The sequence below is a fragment of the Thrips palmi genome, unplaced genomic scaffold, assembly GCF_012932325.1.
Source record: "Thrips palmi isolate BJ-2018 unplaced genomic scaffold, TpBJ-2018v1 HiC_scaffold_15, whole genome shotgun sequence".
Taxonomy (NCBI): Eukaryota; Metazoa; Arthropoda; class Insecta; order Thysanoptera; family Thripidae; genus Thrips; species Thrips palmi.
The window spans coordinates 11,699,767-11,722,317 of record NW_023144624.1 but is presented as its reverse complement, the minus strand read 5'-3'; the positions used below and the strand labels follow the sequence as shown (position 1 = coordinate 11,722,317).

Genomic DNA, 22,551 nt, shown 5'->3' with positions numbered 1-22,551 from the left:
GCCAGGGGATCGAAAAAAAAAACATAAAGGAAAGGATTTAGTGTAGGTTGCACTGGGCCGACAAAATAAATACACACGCGCACACCGAGGCGGGTGAAGATTAATAAAAACAAAAGTGGCTCGAAGGTATGTCCGCGTGCTCACGCCCCCCCCCGGCCCCGCCCCGCCCCGCCCCACCCCGCCCCACCCCGCCACGGTGCATGCTGACCATAGCGCACACGGACCGTGGTATTGTTTTCTATTCATTATCGAAGCCAATTACACTAATTTCGATCGGACCCGAGGCTCCAATACGAGGGCCCCGCGCGCGAATCTGGCTGCGGGCCCTACGGGGGCCGTGGAGGGGTGGGGGCGGGGGCAGTGCAAGAATGCCGGTGCAGTAACTCCCATGCCAAACAATGGCAGCATGGCAGGGCCAGCCATGGGCCAGCAGCCAGGCCGTAGTGACCAGCAGTCAGCCTGCAGTCAAGCCACTGGTAATTACTCTAACAGAATCATTTTTTTTAGTTTTTTAACGCTTTATTTTCCCCCCCCCCCCCATAGTCTGTGCTGTTTCAACTGCATTTGTTTGGTACCAGCTTTGTTTTTGTTTGTTTTCTAAGACAACGCTTGATCTAGCGACACGTATTGGTATAATGCCTCCTTTTTTTTGGTCGGGTTGTTTCCTCATCCTCTCTAAATTCCGGATTCTTTCTGGCGCACCCTAGGTCCCAGCTGGATTCCCCACAGAGCTTTTCGTCGCTCTGTCCCTCTTCCACTCATAGGTCTCGAGGGGGCTGAGAGAGAGAGAGAGAGAGAGAGAGAGGAGAGAGAGAGAGAGAGAGAGAGAGAGAGAGAGAGAGAGACGAAATATTCGGAATGAGCATGCTAGCAAAGCAGCCACGCCGCCTGCAGCGAGGCCTGTAGCCTGCACTGCAAAGCAGGCTAATTGAGAGACAACACTTTTCCTACGTCGTGCCAGACTTGGCGTTTACCGCGAAATTTCCTCCTCTTTTTTATTCATTTTCCACTATTTGGTGTTGCGCGCTCTCCGAGCTCATGGGCCTCGCGCCCCATTCCTGGCGTGCCTGCGCCGTGTACACTGCGGTACACGCGCTGGTACACTGGCACACCGCTCTCCGTTGTTGTTCGGAGCGGCCTTCCCGGAAAAATTATCGGAACCGAATCGCGTGACAACTCTACGACTATCGAACGCGGAAAAACAAAAAAGAAAGGAAAGAAAAATTTGTGAATACACTGCGAATCCAAGTGTGGGTCAGTCCCACACTAAGAAAACAAACGGGTTCGGTTTGACGCGTCATGTTAGCTTTCGTCTTGAGTTACTTGTGATTGCTGCCTCACTCCGCTCAGCTTTAGGGCCTCTAAGTCATCCATCTCGATAACCATCGCTGGGCATTCACAAAAAAAAAGGAAAAAATTCTAGCCGTTGCTCTACACCTTGCGGGAGAGACTCTTCGCGTGATTTGGACCACCCATTTCGGCGGCCTGTCGCGTGTCGAGGCTCGGCCAGGGTTGGGTCATGGCCGCGGCGGACGCACCGACGGACGCACCGACGGACGCTCTGTCGCCCGGACTTACAGTGATGCCGACTGCGGTGGCGAGGCGGGCTCTGATTTCGCCGGAACGCACGGCCGAGGTGTGAGCGGGGCCGTCCTTTTATTTTTATGGATTTTAATTCCTTGTATTACAACCTAATGGTCATTCTTTCGATTCCGTGTTCACGGCGGGTGTGGAGCGCGCTCGCGTTCGTTACACCAGCCCCCTCTCTTTCGTTTTTTTCGGCCTCACTCACACCGACGCACACTTATCTCTCTCTCTCTCTCTCTCTCTCTCTCTCTCTCTCTCTCTCTCTCTCTCTCTCTCTCTCTCTCTCTCTCTCTCTCTCCGTCTTGTCGTTGGAGTGCGTCTCCCGCCTTAATCATTGCCGCGCCGGGCTGGTCCACTGCTTTCTTGGGAAGAGCGGAGCGAGGCGGCAGTGCCTTGGCAGTACCGCCCTGAAGCCCCAGTCCGCCATGCGCCGCCATGCCTCATCCCGGGAGAGAGAGAAAAAAATAGAAAACATAGAAAAAATGCAAACACCGCGTGGCCTACGTGCATGCAACGCCATTACACCGGCTAGTTACCCTGTCAAAAAAAAAAGCTCTGCAATTCTTAATTGTTTGTAGAGAAAAAAATACGCAGCGCGCACGCTCACACACCATCAATTCTTTGAAAAATACGGAACGCCGATTTAAAATTCAAAACAGCTCAAATGATAATAATGATAATGCACTTTACTCACGGCGCGTCTCTGGAATGTCCGGGGATTGAGGCGTTTGGCCGCGAGGGCGGCGGCGTGGCGTGGCGTGGCGTGGCGTGGCGTGGCGTTTGCCGGTGCACGGTGCATTGCATAGGCGGACTAATTACTAAATTAATGTTTATTTGTTGTGTAATGCGGGATCGTGGGAGGCAAAGAGGCGAGGCGGGCGAGGCGCTCGCGGTGATGAGGGACTTCGCACGTTCGCCGCAACACTCCGCACATGATCGAGATAATTTCTTTGTGAGGCATGAGTACGCCTCGGGCCGCCCCGCCCCGCCCCGCCACTGACCACCACACTACTTACCGGATTGTGAGCTTGTGGGCGGGGGTGAGGTGATCCCGCTGGAGTGCATCAGTACACGTACACTCTCGGGAAAACTTTCAGTGCCGCGGCGGCCGGCTTTGGTTTCACCTGCTTCTCAACGAGGATAGGCGCGTCTCAAAGGAGAGAGAGAGAGAGAGAGAGAGAGAGAGAGAGAGAGAGAGAGAGAGAGAAGAGAGACAGTGGAGCGTGCCGATCCCTGCCGCCCGGCCGGCCTACATGCTACACGCCGGACAGATGCCGCTGCGGATGAGAAATTGCGCGCGGCTCGCCAGACTTGCTTTGCGCTGCGCTGCGCGAAAGGCCACGGCCAAGGCGGCCGAGGCGGCAGATGACGGGCTGGACGAGCCTCTCAGGTGTATTCTGGGACAGCGGGGTGCCGGGGGGGAGGGGGGAGGGGGCGGCGGTTTATCCGCACGACTGATCATGGCGCGGGTGAAGGAAAGCGCAGGGTGGCGGCGGCCTAGACCGCCTAGGCCAGACCGCCTAGACTGGCCTAGACTCGCGGCGTCGGCCGGCAGACGCTCGCTGTATCAAAACGCGCCGACAAAACGAAAACGAGGCGGCGAGCTGTGCCGCGCTGCGAATAGCCGTACTGCGAATAGGCGGCGCGAAGCGGCTGCGACTGCGGATAGTGCGGAGAGGCGCGCCAGCACCTTCATCAGCACTTTCCCCTTCCGTCCGTTTGGCCAGGGCCAGCACACTGGTTCCGAGGGTCGTTTTCGTCGCTCTGTCCCTCTCGCACTCATGGGGCGTCCCGTACAGGTGCGAGAGAGACAGAGCGAGGTAAACGACTCCCGGAATCAGTGCTTGCCTCGGGGTGATTGAGGACGGTGTGTGCCGCGTCCCGTTCCGCGGCTCGTTCTTCGCCGCACGCTCTGTCTCTCTCGCACTCACGGCGCGCTGCGTGTGGGTGCGAGAGAGACAGGCAGAGCGACGAAGCCGCTGTGCGGAATCGCGCGGCAGCGGGCCGCGGGAGAGGAGAGTGTGTTTTCATGGCAATCACCGCACACTCGGCGACACACATACAGTCCCAGTGCCTGCGAGATCGCGCTTGGCCATTCGGAAGCTTCGCAGCGGTCGTTCTTGGAAGGGTGGGTGCATTGACGGGTTCAAAGTTTGGGGGGGGGGGGCGAAGTCGCGAGTTGTCGTCCATGAGGTATCGACCTCGGGGCGCGGTTGTATCCCTTGCAAACTAGTTACTACGCTAACCTAGGTCGCCACCGCGAGCGTGCGACTCGCGGAACCTCGTCCGCGCGCGAGGCCAGTTTGAGCGGTGACAAAGTCATGCCAAAACAGTCAGGTCTCGCGGACCTGAAACGCACGCAGCTCGCCCTTCTCTGGACACGGTGCACTGCGATGTCTCTGCCATATTTCCACCGCAAAGCCGGCAAAGCGTCCTGTCCGCGCTCCCCGCCGACGTACGACGCGGACGGACAGCCCGCCATAACTTTGTCGGATCGGCGATTCTTACTTGTGCCGCGGTATGACGTCCGGACGGCAACTCTGCAGACCGATTCCGAGAGTCGTTTTCGTCGGTCTGTCTCTCTCTCTCTCTCTCCCATACGGGACGCCCCATGAGTGCGAGAGAGACGGAGCGACGAAAACGACTCTCGGAATCAGTCTGCTGCAGCCAAGACTCTGTGCAGTCTCCGCGGCGTCTTTTCATCTTTCCCTTTTCGCCGGGGGCCTCGTGCCGCGCCGGGCGGGGCGGGGCGGGGCGGGCAGAATGGCGACAGTCATCGGGCCATTGCAGTTTTCGCTGTCGCCGTGTCGCCGCGAATCGCGACGCCCCAGCAGGGGCTCCAGGCTGGAGGCTGGAGGCTCCAGGCCAGCAGCAGTTCCAGGCGGCCGGCCGGCCGCGGCTCACTTATTAGTGGCCAGTCATTACGGCTGGACCATCACTGCACTTGGCCTCCTTCCTGTACTCGGCCGGCACCGCGCTCCAGGCGGCTCCAGGCTCCGGGCGGCCTCTTCTGATTGTCCCACTCCAGGACTCCAGGCAGCGCGCTGCAGCGGGTCGCCCTTTCCAGCCTTCCCAGCCTCTCCAGTGTTGCCAGACAAGCCAGCCGCCGATAAGTCAACTCTCGTCGGAGGCGGCGGCCTCACGACGCCACCCGCACGAAATCGAAAACGAAAAACGTGTCTCCATTGACGCGACGGTGGCGGGGCGGGGCGGGGCGAGACCCCCGGGTCATGGATGACGGGGATCGAGAAGGACTGCAGTCTGCAAACGGCTCGGCCACGTCGATCGTGGGCCATCTCATTGTTCGCCTCCCTTCACGGAAACCCTCTCCTCCACCCTCTCCGCCCCGCCGCATTACCACTCCACTGTATATTCCTCTGCAAACACACCGGAGCGATCGCAGCGCCGTCACGCGGCCAATTTCCGCAAATTCGAGCGGCGGGGCGGAGTCCGACGGAGTCCGACGGAGTCCTCGGGGCGGACGTGGAATGCGCACGATTATGAAGCCTGTCGTGTTCAGGTTAGTGGGATGTAGGATGGCAGTGGATAAAGAAGTCGTCTACACACTGTGGGTTTAGATTCAGAACTGAGTAGCTTTATTGGTCACGTGACGAGGCGGATGCTGGTGAGACAGGTGCTGCTGCCCGGTGGGGAAGTCAGGAGATAGCGGGCTACAGTGGTGCCAACTACGACACCTCCCCCCTTCAGGGTGTTGAAAAACATGACTAGTCAGGTAGTTTTCATTTTGATTTATTCATGTTATGAATGATTTTCATACAATTCCTTCACCGATTTCCAACTAAAGTGTAGTACTTTATATTTGTTATAATTATTATTATTTCAAATTTATACAAAACAAGGTTTTTCTTTTCGTCGTTGGCCCTTCTGAAGAGCCCCGCGAGGAACAATTGAATGTTTTAAATAAACAAAAACACACCACTGTGTTTTGAGCTTCTGAACCTCTTGTCGGTTCCAAAACACTGAGAAACTAAAGTAATTTCTTGGCGTTACTCCACGCCTTGACCAAAGTAGCTGGGCTTCTTCACAGGTCGCCCATACCGCGTTCTCTTCCGCTGTATCTCTGCCTCCTGGGTGACGAGCCTTCGTCGTCGGTTGCCTGCAACAGGAGGATTCACAACGTTATTGTTGGCATTAGGAGGTCGAACGATCTGCTCAACAACTGGAGTGGCTGGAGTGACTGCCTCAGTGTTGGCTCGCGACGTGATTACATGTTCAATAAGGCCCTCAATGTCTACGAAGTTGTCATCGTGCATATCAGGTTTTGTGAGAGATGGCTTTAGATGGTAAGTGTTACGCCTTATTTTTCTCCCTCCGTCCATTTGAACCATGTAACTGCTGGTGTCGACTTGCTCAATAATCGTGCCCTTTTTCCACACATTTTTTCTCCTAACTGCCACTGAGTCCCCACTTTTGAAGCTCACCGCTTTGCGAGGGGCACTTCTGTCGTGCAACATTTTCATATGTTTTTGCCTCGCTTCAAGCTGTGGCCTAACGGTTACTACTTTTGGTTTCAGACTTTCCCTGAGCGTTGGCACTGCGGTTCTGCACCTTCTGCTCATGAGGATTTGGGCAGGGGAAATGTTTAGCCCAGAAAGCGGTGTGTTATTGTACTCTAACAATGCATCAGAGAGGTGAGTGCCGTCATCACGTATTTTTCTCATAATCTGTTTCGCAATGTGCACCCCCTTCTCCGCCAACCCATTGCTTCGAGGGTATTCAGGCGAGCTTGTCTTTATGGTGCTTCCTATTTCTTGTGCAAACTCTTTGCACTCCTGAGAATTCAGTGGATTGTTGTCGCCAAATATTGTTTCAGGTATGCCATGGGTTGCAAAGGTGGAGCGGAGCGTCTCTATGACTGCCTTGCTACTCTTGCTGGTTAGTCGTCTCACTTCGAGCCATTTGGATAGGTTATCCTCAACTACCAAGAAAGATTTAGAGTCCAGCTCAAGGATGTCAATGCTAACCTTTTGAAAAGGCAAATCTGGAATCTCATGTGGGGTAAGTGGCTCTCTTTTATTCCTAGCACTATATCTCTCACAGATCCGACACTGTTGCACTGTTGTTGTTATGTCATTGGACATCCCTGGCCAGTACAAAGTCTGTCTAGCTCTGAGTTTTGTTTTCTCTATTCCCAGGTGAGATTTGTGCAGTTTTTTAAGGACTTTACCGCGAAGAGACGGTGGCACTACTATCCTTTCATCCAAAATCACCAGCCCATCTTCTACAAATAGTTCATTGCGAACCTGCCAATATTGACGAGCCTCAGTTGGGACATTTTCTCTATTATTTGGCCAACCCTCCTTGTAGAGCTGAATTACTACAGAGAGGCCTGCATCTGTTGCAGTAGCCTGTCTGAACTCAGCCCCAATTTCAGGTGACATGGAAATGTGCTTGGTTACCTCATGAACAACCTCCAGCATTTCTGGATCGTCATGTACTGGGTCCTCGAGAAATTGGCGAGAAAGAAGGTCTGCCATGTGCATGTGTTTTCCAGGCAAGTACTCGACAACAGGATTGAACTCCATCAGTTTGAGTCTCAATTTCTTTAATCTGTTGTTTTTGATTGAATGCATAGGTTTTTTAACTATTGCGACCAGAGGCTGATGATCTGTGTGAAAAGTCACATTGGGCATGCCCCAGATGTATTTTGCAAATTTCTCTGCAGCAAAGACAAGGGCAAGTAACTCCTTTTCACACTGGGCATACAGCTTTTCTGTTTCAGTTAGTGCCCTTGATGCCATTGCCACAGGCTTGCCATTCTGAAGGAGCACACACCCAATTCCATTCTGACTGGCATCTGCTTGTATAACTATAGGAAGTTTACTGTCAAATGTGGCCAGGACCGGTGCTTTTTTTATACTCTCTTTTAGAGTTTTAAAAGCTTCTGAGTGAGCTGGTAGCCACTGAAATTTTACCATTGGAGAAAGTAATTTATAGAGTGGGGCTGCAATTTGACCCATTTGAGGTATGAAGTTTCTGAGATAATTAAAAGTTCCCATAGTTTTGTGCAACTGAGTTCTCGTAGTGGGTTCTTTGATTGCATCTACTGCCCGCACCCTTTCAGGGTCTACCTTAGCAGAGTTCTCTGACCATAATTGACCTAGAAACTTAACTTCAGGTTTTCTATATTGTATTTTTGAAGGATTAAACCTTATGTTTTCATCTTTAGCCCTTTCCATGACAGACTTCAGGATTTTATCATGCTCCACTGCGTTTTGACCTGGGATAAGTATATCATCAAAATAAACCACGCCCCCAGTGCCCTCGAACGCCTGTTCAGTCAAGAACTGAAAGGTTTCAGGTGCACTTGATATGCCAAACGGCATCTTTAAAAATTTGTATAAGCCAAAGGGGGTGCTGAAACATGTCAGCTCAGTGGAAGGCCCATCCAGGGCAGCATGCCAGAAGCCGTCTTTGAGATCTAGCACAGAGAATATTTTCTTGTTTTTAACTCTAATTTTCAATTCCTCTATTGTGGGAATGTTATAATGTTGTCTCACTATGGCTTTATTTAGATGCTCTGGGTCAAGGCAAATTCGTATGTCCCCATTTGCCTTTTCCCTCAGCAACATATTACTAACATATTTGGGTATTTGATCTTTAACTTTGGCTACTATGCCTGTCTTTTCCAGGTCAGCCAGTTTGCTTTCCAACTTCTTTAGAGTTGAAAAGTGATACCTTCTGGGAGGGCAAGCCCCAGGCTGAGCATTTGGATCAACATTTATTTTGACTACCTGCTTAAACTGTCCCAGTCCGTTGAACTGTTCGGGATACATTTTCTTAAATGCTTCACAATTTTCTGGTAAGGATATTTCCTTTTCCATGCTGTTCACTATCTTAGTCGGATGTTGTACCCTTTTGACTAAGTTTAGTTTCTCACAGGCTTCAATTCCCAAAATTGGTTTAGGCTCAGTTTTGGATAGGAGAAAGTCACACGTTAATGAGTCTCCATGTTGTGTTTCAACTAAAAATGACACAATACCCGCAGGTTGACTGATTACATTACCATACGCTCTAATATGGATGTTAGTGGGCCTCACAGTGTAATTTCTGTTTATTAGATTAAATACTTTAAGGGGCAAGCTATTTATTTCTGCACCAGGGTCAAGTTTAAACTTCACAAAGTGTTCAGTTTGAAGCTTTAGTACCTCAGTATACTCTTTCCTTCGAGTACTGGTATCACCACTAACTATCACTTTGTTTTTTACAGTGGACAACATATGCACACACACTGAACTCACCTGTGACTTAGCTGGTGAAGACTGTGAAGCTGATGAGTTCCAGCCGCCCCGAAGCAAGTCTTCCTCTTCCTCGCTGCCCAGATCCAGGGTCTCAACTGCGTCGACTGACTTCTTCACCTTCTGGTCCCTGGAGTTGGATGAGTGAGTGTTCTTGGTTTCACACACTTTTGTGAAATGGTTCTTTCTACCACAGATTTTGCATTGAGCTCCATAGGCGGGGCATTCCCTCTTACAATGCCATGTTCCACAATTACGGCATTTGTACTTCTGCTCACTTCTAGAGTGAGAAGGTTTCTGGTATGGAGCCTGTCTTTGCGGTCCCCAGTTACCACGAGAGTTCTTTCCTGAGCTGCTGCTGGCATTTCTGCTCTGATTGTAATGGTGTGTTTTCTGTCTGTATCCAGATCCCGAGGCCTGGGCCGTATCAACCTCAGCAACCTTCTGCTCAGTCTGGTTGGAGTATCTGGAAGTGGCCTCAACCGCCTTGCATATCTCGATGATCTCATCCAGTTTTAGGCTTGCCTTGGCTCTAATGTTGACACGGAGTTTGTCATCAAAGACTCCCCAGATTATTCGATCCTTCAGCATGCTTTCTTCCACTTCCTTGTACTCGCAGTCAGCAATTAAATTCCTGAGACTGGTTACCCAGGTTGTGATGCTTTCTCCTCTTTTCTGATTCCGAGCATTGAAGATTTCACGACTAGTGGTGACACATTTCTTCTCAGCCACATATTTGTCAAACTCTTTCAGAACCAAATCATAGTTTTTGGAGTTGTCTACGTCGACTTCTCTTTCCTGTGTCTCTTCGTTCACTTTGTATGTTATCATTTTGCTCTTGAAAGAGTTGTAAATATCCATCACATCAGGTCCAGCTTCCCTCATTAGGATAGCGTGTTTCACTGTTGGGTCCGCACCCGCCTTCTCCAGGGATGTTATATAAAAATCCAGTTTCTGCTTATACGCCTCCCATGTGGCTTGGATGTTTCCGTTTTGAAGGTCCACATGACCCGGGGTCGAAATGCCGGCCATTTGACTGGTCACGGTCACAGACCACTCACAGGGTTTATCACACAGATGTACAGGAACGACACTTCACTCACACTTTTAGCACTAAGTTCACTGCAATTTCTTTCCTTAAGACTGCGCCATGTCGTGTTCAGGTTAGTGGGATGTAGGATGGCAGTGGATAAAGAAGTCGTCTACACACTGTGGGTTTAGATTCAGAACTGAGTAGCTTTATTGGTCACGTGACGAGGCGGATGCTGGTGAGACAGGTGCTGCTGCCCGGTGGGGAAGTCAGGAGATAGCGGGCTACAGTGGTGCCAACTACGACAAAGCCGGCCGTTCGCAGACAATGCGGCGTGTGCAGTCAGCTTCGTGTCAGCCGGACGTCAGCTGCAGGCGGCTTGCCGTCAGCTCAGTCAGCTCGCCCAGTCGTGCGCCCCGCCCCGCTGGACCACACAGAGGCAAAAAGCACACAGTCGGCGCGGGAAAAAGCTGCGCCGGCTAGACGGCCGACCGACTCATCAGCGAGTTTAGCAGAAACAAAAAAGAAAACACATCGCGAATCGATTTAAGTTTCCAGGCGACAGGCGCGCGCACTGTAAGTCCGAGGCGGCGGCGGGGCGTCGCGGCGGGGCGTCGTCGCGGTGCTCTCGGTGCCATCTGTCCTGGGATCTAGTCGGGAAAAAAGGAAAAAGGGGGGGGGGGCTTCCAGTGTCGGGGCCATTGACTGGCGGACGTTCTGGTCGGCTGGATGCAGTGGCGCTCTATTGGATTACCGGGCGGCGAGTCAGCGGGCTCGGTGCGGAAGTTCGGTGTCTCCGTCTCGCTCGCACTCGTGGGGCGGGGTGCTTGGCCGCGGGGGTGAGAGAGAGAGAGAGACGCAGCGAGGCGCCCGGAAGCAGCCCGCGGCGCTCGGGACCCATTCAGGGCGAGATTGCGTCGCGTTTACGGAGTCAGACTTGATTTACATGACAAGTTCAAGAGCCGGCCGGAAAAACGGAAACAATGGGGGCGCCGGAGGGGTCAACACTTTGACAACATTTATAAAGAAGAGGACAACTGGTGCACTGCCTTGGCACTGCCGCCGTGAGCCCGCCCGCCGCGGTCGCTGGCAGGCTGGCTGGCTTCGTGTCGTCGCCGGGCTGCCCTGCCCTGCCCTGCCCTGCCCTGCCCTGGCCCGGCCCTGCCCTGGCCCGGCCCTGCCCTGGCCCTGCCCTGCCCTGCCCGCGAGCTAGCTTTTCGAACCCTACCCTACTTGCCCCGCGCCCCGCCACGCCCAGCCCCGCCCCGCCCCGACAGTCCTCGTGCTACAAAGAGACGGTGGTATCGAAATCAAAAGCAGTTCATGTTTGAGAGGAAACGTGACTTGGCTGGGGATGTGGCGGAGCACGCGGAGCGGCATAGACCGAACGGCGTTCCGTCATCTGTCTCTCTCGCACTCGTTGGGCGCCCCGCGGGGCCCGCGGCGGTGCGAGAGAGACAGAGCCAGGGAGGGCGCCGTTCGGAACGGAGCCGCAGCCCGCCGCCACGTCGCGCCGGGCGACCCGCGCGCGTGACCTTTGGCTGTGCCTTTGGCTGTGCCTCTGGAGACCACCAAAGTGGAGTGAGACAAGTGGAGTGGAGACACGGCAGTGCACTGCACACCCGTCGCCCCGCCGTGGTGCCGCGCATTAAATTGTCGACTGCACTGTCCCATTCCAGGGCGCATCGCCGCCACACTGCAACGCGCTGATCTTGTCGCGGCGGGGCGATGCCGTCGTGGCGGTGCAGCGCGGTGCAGCCATCGCCGTGGAGCGGCAGCGTCATACGGGCCGAGACTTTCGTTGGCTGCGCGGAATACTTTCGTTTCTTCGGGGAAAGCCACAGGGCTGACCCACTGTCAAATTTTGTGTGCAGCGTGACTGTGGGAGTGCGCTAGAATGTGCGAGATTTCTGGCGTATTGGCCACGCGTGTTGCCTACCTGCAAGCGTTTTTTTTTTTTTTTTTTTTTTTGGGGGGGGGGGGGTTCTTTTGGCCACCTGAATGTGGAATGTGTTCAACTCGAGAGGTGACCCACTGTAAAATTTGGTATACAATGATTGTGTGAACCGTTGAAAAGTTGAGAGGAAATTGGTCGTTTTCCCAGAGGTCGTTGCTGTTGGCGGACGAGTGAACGTCCTTGCGGTTTGGCCGAAGCTCCTCGGAGCGGTCTGTTCTCCTCGGGGCGTTGCCAAGCGCCTGGTGGAGACTGACACCACCGAGTCGTCGCTCTGTCTCTCTCGCACCGCCGCGGTAGTCCCAGCGAGAGTGAGAGAGACAGAGCGACGAAAGCGCTGTCCGGGATGAGCCTGCCCGCGGCCATACGGCGCCTTTCTCCCTTCGCGACCATTTCGCCACTTCACCACCACAGAACCGCGGGACTTACTTTTTTTTCTCTCTCTCAAAGCGGGGCCGGCCGGCCGTTCCGCCATCGGTGTGGTTTCATAAAAATTGGCTTGTAAGTTATTGCGGTGCCTTCCGGCCTGCCGCCCCCGCCGAGGCCCCCGCCGCCCCGTTCCGCCCCAATAAGGGCCCCGGTAAGGCCGTCTGTCTCTCTCGCACTCATGGGGCGCCCCGTGTGGGTGCGACAGAGACAGAGCGACGAAAACGACTCTCGGAATCTGCAGGGCAGCAAGGGCCGCAGAGGCCGGCAAGGCCCAGGGCCATGGCCAGGGCCAGACGGGCCCGTTAGGGATAATCGCAGCAGGCGTGCTGTCCAAAATCGGCACCGCTGTGGTGGACGGTGTACTGGGCGGACTTGGTGGACTTGGTGGAGGAGGCTGCAAGGGGAGTGATTAGAGGCGGCGCACAGTGGGCCAGAAGTCTGACCCGTGGCGAAACTCTGCGACCGACTTTTGAAACTAAGAGCGTCCCTTGTTTGCTATGTTGCAGCTTCGTCCTGAACCCGCTCACCCCCGTGCAGGACACCCTGTGCCAGCTGCAGAACGAGACGTCGGCCAACAACCCGGCCGCCGTGCCGCAGCGGTCCGTCAACTTGTACTACATGGTCAAGATGCAGATCAGATCAGGTAGGCAGCGCCCTGGGATCGGCAGACCGATTCCGAGAGTCCCTTTCGTCGCTCTGTCTCTCTCGCACTCATGGGGCGTCCCGTATAGGTGCGAGAGAGACAGAGTGACGAAAACGACTCCGGAATCTGCCTACTGGGCTTCGGCAGGGTTGCAGTTGCAATTTCACTGCACGAGCCCACTGCCCACCAAAAACTAAATGACTTGCATTTTTTTTCAACAGACAACGTGTGCCTGAGGCCGTGGTCGTTCGAGCGCGTGCCCAACAGGATGATCCGGGGGCTGGACCGCGCCCTCATCTACACGTCCACCAAGGAGGCCTGCCTGGCCGCCTGCCTCAACGAGGTGAGCGCGCTCGAGCGCCGGCCGGCACACTGTGGGCCAGAAGACCGGTGGAGGCGGCCAAAACCCTAGACGCGTTTTGAGCTCCAGAGTCGCTAAACAGGACTCGAACCGAGCTTTTCACATCTGAATGTAGAATGTGTTCAAATTTGGTACAGTCAATGTGGGAAGTTGTCCACCTCCCCCTCGGGCTGTTCGGAGCCGCGGAGGGAGCGATCGAAACTGTCGAGACCATCGAGAGCGATCGAGAGAGTGTGCGCCGTGACAGATTCGACGGATTTGGCGGGCGTGGCACGGCGTGGCTGCAGGCTGCAGGCCTTTGCAGGGCCTTTCTTGCCGGCTGACCGGCAGGCCGGCCGTCAGGGGGACCACCGCGACTCCCATTGTCCGGTATTGCCTCATCTCGCCTCCGCCCGAGAGTGTCCGAGAGCGTCCATGACGCAATGGAGCGGAGCCCCTCGGCCCTCTCGGCGCGCGGAGGGCCTCCGAGGGCTTCTCACGGGACGGGATGTCACAAAATGGTTCCGCCAGCATTCCCCCGGTGCAGGCCGCGGCGGACTGATTCCGAGAGACGTTGTCGCTCTGTCTCTCTCGCACCGACGCGGAACGCCTTGCGAGCGCGAGAGAGACAGAGCGACGACAGCGACTCTCGGAACCAGTCCGCAGGCCGGACCGCGCAAAGCGCCGCCCCATACCGATTGCCGCGCCGAATCGCGCGCGTCACTCGATTTCCTCCGTTCTGTTTTTGTCGCCGTTGTCAATTTCCTTTTTATTTTTACTGTTTGCTTTTCTCCGGTAAAAAGGGAAGCGGGGTAGTAAAAACCGAGCCGGCAAGATGCAGCCGTCCTGGCGGCCCGCCGCGCAGCGTGGCGCGCGCTGGGCTGGGCCACCCCGGCGTTTGCATTCTCCGCGCGGAATGTCTCACTATGGTCCTCTGCTTGGCGGCGACGAACGAGGAGGAAAAGGAGAAAAAAGTGACGGGGTGACATTGTTGCAGCACCGGTTCGAGTGCCGCTCCGTGGAGTACAACTACGTGACGCTGCGCTGCCACCTGAGCGACGCCGACAGGCGCAGCACCGGCCAGTACATCCAGATGGTGGAGGCGCAGGGCGTCGACTACTTCGAGAACCTCTGCCTCAAAGGTGAGCGCCGTGGCCTCGGCCGTGGCCGTGGTGGAGTCTCGTGGCGCTTCGGACGCCCAGACTGAAACCACCGCACAGCGGGTTAGAACATCGGAGCAGGCGGCCAAAACTCTACACTCCAAATCCAGGGTGTCTAGAAACTATACGCCTTAGGCGTATGCCACAGAAATGGAACTGCCTTAAGGCGCCTTGATTCTACACGCCAAAGGCGTATACCCCATTGAGCACCTTTTGCAGATAGAAGTTAGCATGTGAGCACCATTGGTCGAAGGAAAGGTGCGTGCATTGTACACACCCTGGATCATAGGCACTGAGCTCAACAGGACTCAAGGTGCGTAGAATGTAAACACCCTTTAAGGCCTCGGTAGGCATGGCCTCGGCCGAGGGCGGTGTTTGCATTCAACGCCCCTAGAGTCCTGTTGAGCTCAGTGCCTATGATCCAGGGTGTGTACAATGCACGCACCTTTCCTTCGACCAATGGTGTTCACATGCTAACTTCTATCTGCAAAAGGTGCTCAATGGGGTATACGCCTTTGGCGTGTAGAATCAAGGCGCCTTAAGGCAGTTCCATTTCTGTGGCATACGCCTAAGGCGTATAGTTTCTAGACACCCTGGATTTGGAGTGTAGACGCGTTTTGACGCCGGCGCCGGTCTTCTGGCGAATCCACAGTGCGACGGCCTCCACGACGCGCACCCTCTGACGTGACGCCTCTCTGTTGCAGCCAACAAGGCCTGCAAGGGCAGCCGCGTGTTCTCGCAGCCGCGCATCGGCGTGGCGGCCGACAAGGTGGCGCAGTACGCCAGCCTGCACTACTACGTGGACAAGGAGCTGCAGGTGGCGAGCGAGGCGGCCTGCCAGCTCGCCTGCGAGGTGGAGAACGAGTTCCTGTGCCGCTCCTTCCTGTTCCGGGGGCCGCCGCAGGGCGCGGCCTACAACTGCCAGCTGTTCCACCTGGACCACAAGACCCTCCCCGACGGGCCCTCCACCTACCTCAACGCGGACCGGCCGCTCATCGACGACGGCGAGCGCATCGGCAACTACATGGAGAACTACTGCGAGAGTGAGTGCCGCCTCTATCGCCGTCTCTCTCGCACCCGATGCGGCAGTGCGGCGCGGCCCGCGAGTGCGAGAGAGACAGAGCGACGCTCGCCGTGCGTGCGTGCGTGACACTAATGCCCACTCTGCCGCCAGAAACGAGCGCGACGATGGACCAGCTGCCGGTCGTGTTCGACACCACGGAGGACCCCAACGTCAACAACCTGACCCGGGCGGACGTCAACTGCGACAAGACCGGCACGTGCTACGACGGTGAGTGCCCCGTCAACGCGCGCGCTCGCTACGCACCGTGGGCCGGAAGACCGGTGGAGGCGGTCAGCATCCCGGACGCGTTTTGAGCTCCAGAGTCGCTGAACTGGACGCGAACCGAGCGTGTGACCCCACCAATGGATTGCTCGTTCGGACAGCAGTCCCTTGGTGGGGTCACACGTTCGATTCGAGTCCCATTTAGTGACTCTGGAGCTCAAAACGCGTCTAGAGTTTTGGCCGCCTGCTCTGGGTCTTCTGGCCCACGGCGCCTGTTCGGTTGTTTGTTTCATTCTCCTGCCCTGTCTTTTTCCTTGACTCACACGCTCTGTTTCTCTCCCGCCGCAGTCTCCGTCAACTGCAAGGACACTCGCATCGCCGTGCAGGTGCGCACCAACAAGCCCTTCAACGGGCGCATCTACGCGCTGGGCCGCTCCGAGACGTGCAACATCGACGTCATCAACAGCGACCTGTTCCGCCTCGACCTCACCATGACCGGGCAGGACTGCAACACGCAGTCTGTGGTGAGTAGTGAGGTCTGTCCCTGCACCAGTCTCTCCGCACGCTGCACGCACTAACAGTGTAGAGCCCTCTGCAGACTGTACGGCGGTACAGTGCTCAGTGGGCCAGATGACCGGCCGCGGCTGCCAAAATTCTAGACGCGTTTTGTGCTCCAGAGTCGCCAAATGAGGCTGTAACCGCCCGAGTGACCCCCACAAATGGATCCCTCGTTCGGAGACCAATCCATTGGTGGGGTCATACCCTCGGTTTGAGGACCGTTTAGCGACTGTGGAGCTGAAAACGCGTCCGAGATTTTAGCCGCCTCCACCGGTCTTCTGGCCCACTGTGCGGTGCGACCCGGCTGAAGCATGTCGGTGTCCGCTGCACAGTTTGTAGAGCCCTAGTAGTGCTTCTAATAATTTTTAGAGGAAAAAAGTGCTTTGCTTTAATCCCTGTTCCCTCCACCTTTCGTGGAAATGCAACTTGTCGCTCGACCGTAGCGCCGCTGGCGTCGTGCGCGTCGCTCCGACATGAAATTACATAAATTAGAATTCCTCTCGTTTTGGATCTCCGCGGCAGCCGATGGCCCGGAAACAGAGGTCCGGTCGGGCTTGGCTGCATGCCGCTTGCGGGGGCTCAGCCCCCACCCCTCCCGCCAAGACGCACGCCGCGCGGAGCTTCCGGTGGGCTCGTCATTGTCTGCACGGCGACGGCGAAAAACCGGAACGAGACTAAACGTCGCAGCTAGCGCCAGCAGTCCGACTCCGGGGCGGCGCTTTCGTCGCTCTGTCTCTCTCGCTCTCATGGAGCGTCCCGCAAGGGTGCGGCAGAGACAGAGCGATGAAGCGCAGGCCCGCGGCAGGCAGCACAGCCAACAGCGCGGCCGGAAATCGAAACATCCTGCAGAGTGTGAAAAAAAAAGGAGTCGCAGGGCAACAGCGCGGCTGGGTTTGTTGAACTTGTTGGACTTGCGTAGTTAGTGGAAACTTGTAGTTTGTCGCAGTAAAAGCTTCTGACTCGCCGCGACTCGCAGAGTTCATTCGCGGTGGTGGTCTGGGACTGCTTGCATGGCATAGCTGCACAGTGGGCCAGAAGACCGGCGCAGGCGGTCTAAACTCTTGACACGTTTTGAACTCCAGAGTCGCTAAACGGGACTCGAACCGAGCGTGTGACCCCACCAATGGGTTCCTCGTTCGGAGAGCAATCCATTGGTAGCGTTTCTCCCAACGATGCACGACCCCTGCAACGACCTGAAAAAAAAATACCACGTGACACAGGCAAACTCGGTCGCCTTGGTGCTTGCCTCGGTGCTTCATGGCGGCGTCCTCGTTGTTCCAGACCGGAGTGTACTCCAACACGGTCGTCCTGCAGCACCACAGCGTCGTCATGACCAAGGCCGACAAGATCTACAAGGTCAAGTGCACCTACGACATGTCCTCCAAGAACATCACCTTCGGCATGATGCCCATCAGGTCAGTTGCTTGGACGTGGCGGGCATGTGCGGCGTCCCCGTGCGGACGGTGTCGCGCCTCGGCGTGCTCAGGGCTGTGCCCAGGGCCGTGCCCGCGCCACTGTGACTCTGTGTGCGACGCCTGACGCGCTCCTCGCCTGCTCCAGGGACCCCGAGATGATCTCCATCACGTCCGCCCCCGAGGCGCCTCCGCCGCGCATCCGCATCCTGGACGCGCGCAGCAGGGAGGTGGAGACGGTGCGCATCGGCGACAAGCTCACCTTCCGCATCGAGATCCCCGAGGACAGTGAGTACCAGCCGCCCTCTCTAGCCCGCGCTGCACGGTGGGCCAGAAGACCGGTGGAGGCGGTCAAAATCCCGGACGCGTTTTGAGCTCCAGAGTCGCCAAATGGGACTGGAACCGAACGTGTGACCCCACCAATGGATTGTTCCCCGAACGAGGAGTCTATTGGTGGGGTCACACGTTCTGTTCGAGTCCTGTTTAGCGACTTCAAAGGAGTTCAAAGCACGTCCGGGATTTTGACCGCCTCCACCGATCTTCTAGCCCACGCTGGCTCCGCCGCCACGACGGTCGGCCGGTGCGCGAAGGGTTGCCTGCCCGCCAGGCGGTCGCCGGCCTCCCGAGGCGCGCGAAGGGGAGCCAACCTGCCAGGCGCTAATCTCGCTCTCTCTCCCCCGCAGCGCCTTACGGCATCTTCGCCCGCAGCTGCGTCGCCATGGCCAAGGACTCCAAGAGCACGTTCCAGATCATCGACGACGAAGGGTGCGTCGACTTCCGTTTTATTTCGTTGTTTTTATGCGATTGTTGCGGTTCGTTTTTGTGTTTTGCGGGCGGTCCCTTGACTCTGCGCTGTGCTTGCTGCAGGTGCCCCGTGGACCCGGCCATCTTCCCCGGCTTCATCCCCGACGGCAACGCGCTGCAGTCCGTGTACGAGGCGTTCCGCTTCACCGAGTCGTACGGCGTCATCTTCCAGTGCAACGTCAAGTACTGCCTCGGCCCGTGCGAGCCTGTAAGTGGAGACGGCACACGAGTAGCGGGGAGGGGAGGCTACGTTCCTGTTACAGAAGTGTTTCTGGCTGTTTTCGCAAACCACTGGGAGCGAACCTGGTGATTCGCAGTGGGCCAGGACACCGGCGGCGCAGGCGGCCAAAGACCCGTTTTGGGCTTCAGAGTCGCTCAATGGAACCCGAACTGGACGTGTGACCCCACCAATGGATTGCTCTCCGAACGAGGGATCTGTTGGTGGTGCGACACGTTCAGTTTGAGTCCCGTTTAGCGACTCTGGAGTTCAAAACGCGTCAAGAGTTTTGGCCGCCTCCGCCGGTCTTCTGGCCCACTGTGTGGCGGTTGCTGACTGCTGACCCCCCGCCGCTGTTGCAGGCCGTGTGTGAGTGGGGCCGCGAGTCCGTCGAGTCCTGGGGCAGAAGGAGACGTTCGGCGCCGTCCAACGACTCCGAGGAGGCGTCCGGCGACGACATGACGCTGTCCCAGGAGATCCTGGTGCTGGACTTCGGCGACGACAAGCAGAGCCAGTCCCTCAGGAGTGAGGCGTCCACCGACTTCGGCAAGGGTAAGGCTGAGCCGCAATGCGTCGCGTCGTGGAGCGTGCCGCATGCCGGCCTGCGTGCCGCCGCGCTGCGTGTGAGTGTGACTGAAGTGTGACTCTGTCGCGTTGCAGACCACACGGTCATCATGACGGACACGTGCCCGACGAGGACGTCCGTGCTCGCGCTGGGCGTGACGTGCGCCCTGCTGGCCCTCGTGTACCTGTCGACGCTGCTCTGCTACTGCACCAAGAAGTGGATGTACCCCCAGAAGGTGGTGGCTTGAAGGAAGCCGCGGACACGATGGCCATGAACCTCCCGGTCCTGGAGCAAGGTGGCAGCACGTCGTGGCGCCCGTGGTGCCGACATGCCGCCAGGCCCCAGCCACCCCTGCTGCAGTGTCCACGCCGCCTCCCCCACCGCCGCCATCTAGACCCTCGTCCCGGACGAGTCCCGGACTGTGACGTGACACCAGGGGCAGTCTGGCCCAGAAGAAATGGATAACCTGGCATCGTGGAGACTATGGCCAGCCGCCGGAAGCGGCGTTGTTCAGTGCGCTGCTGGGCGTCTTCCGCGCACCGAGCCGCCGCCAGCTCGCTCGGGCGCGAGGAGGCCCACGCGGGGCACTCCGGTCTCAGCTTCAGTGGTTTCGAAAACTTCCTCCAAAAAAAATGTTTGAAAATGATTGAAACTTAGGAAACGTGTGAGACTGTGTACAGTGTACAGTAGGCTGCTGGCCATAGCAGTAGGTGTCGCAGCTAATCCACTTCTTCCTCAAGTCCCCCAACCGTTTTGTGTCACAGTGCGAGACCACTTTGTTTCACGATTGCAATTAGACTGGTGGGTGGAGACGTCAGGTCGTAGACGTTCCCGGCAAGTTGGACTGCTGGCTATGTAAGCAACCGTAGCAGGAAAAAAAATTATCAAGGTGACCAGTTACTCACCTGTCGCTTTTTTTTTGTCCCATGACGCAGTTCTTCATCGAAACATAATCTTAGTGTATGCTCAAAAGACTTTCCCTTGACGCCTTGAGTTGTGTTCCATTGTAAACTGTATAGTGAGCACTCCCTCTCAAGTACTGCTCTGACTGATGTTCTTCGCCGGATGGTAGTGTGTTTGCTATTTTGTTTTGAAGCTCCTGTGATGTATTATGTTTTATTGGGCGCAACTGCAGCAGGACCCGCGCTGCTCAGCGCGCTGCCGCTAGGCCCACCGCGACGGCCTCGCGATGGCCCACTCGTGTTGGGCCTCCCGGAGCCCCGGTCCCGCCCCGCCTGCCTACAGTTCATAACTTATTATTAATTTATTTATGTATTTTTAAATGGGTCAGTCGTCTTCCAACTGTAGTGAGCAAAAGCTACAGAGAACGCCCCCAGTAGAAGTGTCCATAACTATGGCGGAATGTGAGGAAAAAAAATAATCGAGGGATAGTTTTTCTGACTGAACGGTCAGTTTTAATGTTTTCCATTCGTACTTGCCCAGGTCACTGTTTTGACACCAACTGGATCTTGTCTAAGCTTTAAACATGAACAACGAAAAGTGACCTGGGGTTTGACAATTCCCCAAACTCTATTACGCCGATGACTCTGATCGGTATCCTCTGTATCGACATACCCACCACAAAGATTGTCATTTTGTTTACAATCGTGTAGGTGTCTAAGACTTGCGTAATTCAAATCTACCGATGTTACTGTCTCCTTTTTTCTTGGTCTATTATTGTTATGTCTCCTAGCTGCAAAGCCGTAGCAAAAACCTTACACTAATTTATTTTGTATATAACTGTGATCAAATACAAAATACTTTTACTTAAGAACAATCCAGATTATTTATACTTTTCCATAATAAAATTGAGAGAATAAGAAAACGTGTTGATTTAATACTATACCCCACAACGGGTCGGTCCGTCGCACACGGTCGGTCGAACGGTCACATGGAACATCACTAACCGGTGGCTTGGTCGGCAAGAGCGTCGCCCAAATCTTTTCATGAGTTTGGTTCCCAAACTCTCAGTTCACCTCACTTCACGAACCCGAAGAATCAGGTAACCATGTGTCTGAGTTTGGGCGGAGACACACCGGGTGATTTGGTGGCGCAGGAGTTCGGTTCAAATCCCAGGTATAGAAATGTTTTCCTCTGTTGAACCTCGAATCCGGTACCATTACTTCCAAGATTGGCGAGCGAATTTTCATCGTCTCGGTGGCTGGGAGCGCAGAGGAGGTGTTCGCGCTGAGAGACTTTGATTCGAATCCCGGGTACCGAAACATTTTTCTCAGTTGACTGCATGAATGCGGTACAATTAGCCCAAGTTCGGACTGGTTCACATTAAGGAGAGCCTCGGTGGCTCAGGGGGCTGAGGTGTCGGTCGTAGAGAGAAGCACTCGGGTTCAAATCCCGGCTAAGAGTATGGTTTATGTTTTCCGCCGCGGTGCTGCTTTTGCAGCAGCGTGTCAGATGGGTGGCCTACCTTGACGGCGCGGCTCATACACCGAATTAAAGGCCAGATACCTTCCAAACAATCTTGGCTGTTAAAGAGTGCAAAAGAGAGTTCCTGCCGTCAGCCTTCGTCAGCGTGGCAAATGGGTGGTCTATCTTGGTCTCTCTGTATATCACCTCTAGGATGCAAAAGAGTTCCCGCCGTCGGCTCTCACCCCCCCTACCCCCCCTCCCAGAAGGAGAGGGGAGTAGGGGCAATCATAAAGGGTTAGTAACCTGACCTGGCTGGTAGCGAACCAGGTCCAACGGGAAACATGTGCTGCCGCATGGCCTCCAACCAGCCTCCACGGCCCATCGCTCTGCCACCTGAGCTACGACAACACACCTGTCCGACACGTCCTATCTTAGAGTGATGGTACCGGGGTTGAGAAGTAAACTGAGGAAAAGATTCACTCAACTGGGAATCGAACCCAGTTCTTCCTCCCACCGGCCGACACCTCTACCATATCGACCATCCAGCCACTGACAAGCAACGCGATCTATCTTAGAGTGATGGTACCGGATTTGAGAAGTAACCTGAGGGAAAAGATTCACCCACCTGGGAGTCGAACCCAGGACTTCCTCCCGCCAGCTGACACCTCTACCATATCAGCCAACCAGCCACTGAGATGCAATGTGATCAATCTTAGAGTGATGGTACCGGATGTAAGAAGTAAACTTAGGAAAAGATACACTCCTGGGAGCCGAACCCAGGCCAGCTAAAGAAAATAAGTTTGTCATTGGGATTCGAATCCAAGTCCTCATTCGAGGCGGCCGCTGCCTCTGCGCCCGGAGCCACCGAGACACATAAGCCTCCACAGCGTTGCCGATCGACCGTCCGACCCGACCGACCGTCTGCGACCGACCGACCCATT

General features: G+C 55.7%; 2 protein-coding genes and 2 long non-coding RNA genes across 5 annotated transcripts; 3 read left to right on the top strand and 1 right to left on the bottom strand.

Moving 5' to 3' along the window:
* Positions 1-5,154: 5,154 nt before the first annotated feature.
* On the bottom strand, positions 5,155-10,188 carry LOC117641091. The gene is made up of 2 exons (XM_034378197.1): positions 8,850-10,188; positions 5,155-5,704 (listed from the first exon to the last, which is right to left on the bottom strand). The coding sequence occupies exons 1-2, from the start codon at positions 9,876-9,878 to the stop codon at positions 5,630-5,632; spliced, it is 1,104 nt and encodes a 367-aa protein (XP_034234088.1). The 5' UTR covers positions 9,879-10,188; the 3' UTR covers positions 5,155-5,629.
* Positions 5,497-7,175, top strand: LOC117641093. Its single transcript, XR_004587476.1, has 4 exons — positions 5,497-5,891; positions 6,123-6,239; positions 6,422-6,606; positions 6,744-7,175. It is a non-coding gene; the product is annotated as an uncharacterized LOC117641093 (long non-coding RNA).
* Positions 7,188-9,391, top strand: LOC117641092. The gene is made up of 3 exons (XR_004587475.1): positions 7,188-8,410; positions 8,819-8,990; positions 9,254-9,391. It is a non-coding gene; the product is annotated as an uncharacterized LOC117641092 (long non-coding RNA).
* A 2,581-nt stretch (positions 10,189-12,769) lies between the features above and the next one.
* Positions 12,770-21,068, top strand: LOC117641089. 2 transcript variants are annotated; one of them, XM_034378195.1, is made up of 12 exons: positions 12,770-12,902; positions 13,124-13,245; positions 14,240-14,384; positions 15,107-15,445; positions 15,577-15,693; positions 16,036-16,211; positions 17,527-17,660; positions 17,806-17,945; positions 18,341-18,422; positions 18,525-18,669; positions 19,041-19,230; positions 19,339-21,068. In XM_034378195.1, exons 1-12 carry the CDS (start codon positions 12,878-12,880, stop codon positions 19,488-19,490), a joined length of 1,767 nt encoding a protein of 588 aa, XP_034234086.1. In that variant the 5' UTR covers positions 12,770-12,877; the 3' UTR covers positions 19,491-21,068. The 2 variants fall into 2 exon arrangements, with proteins under 2 accessions (XP_034234086.1, XP_034234085.1); XM_034378194.1 differs by having other exon boundaries at positions 16,036-16,223.
* The last annotated feature ends 1,483 nt before the right edge of the window (positions 21,069-22,551 follow it).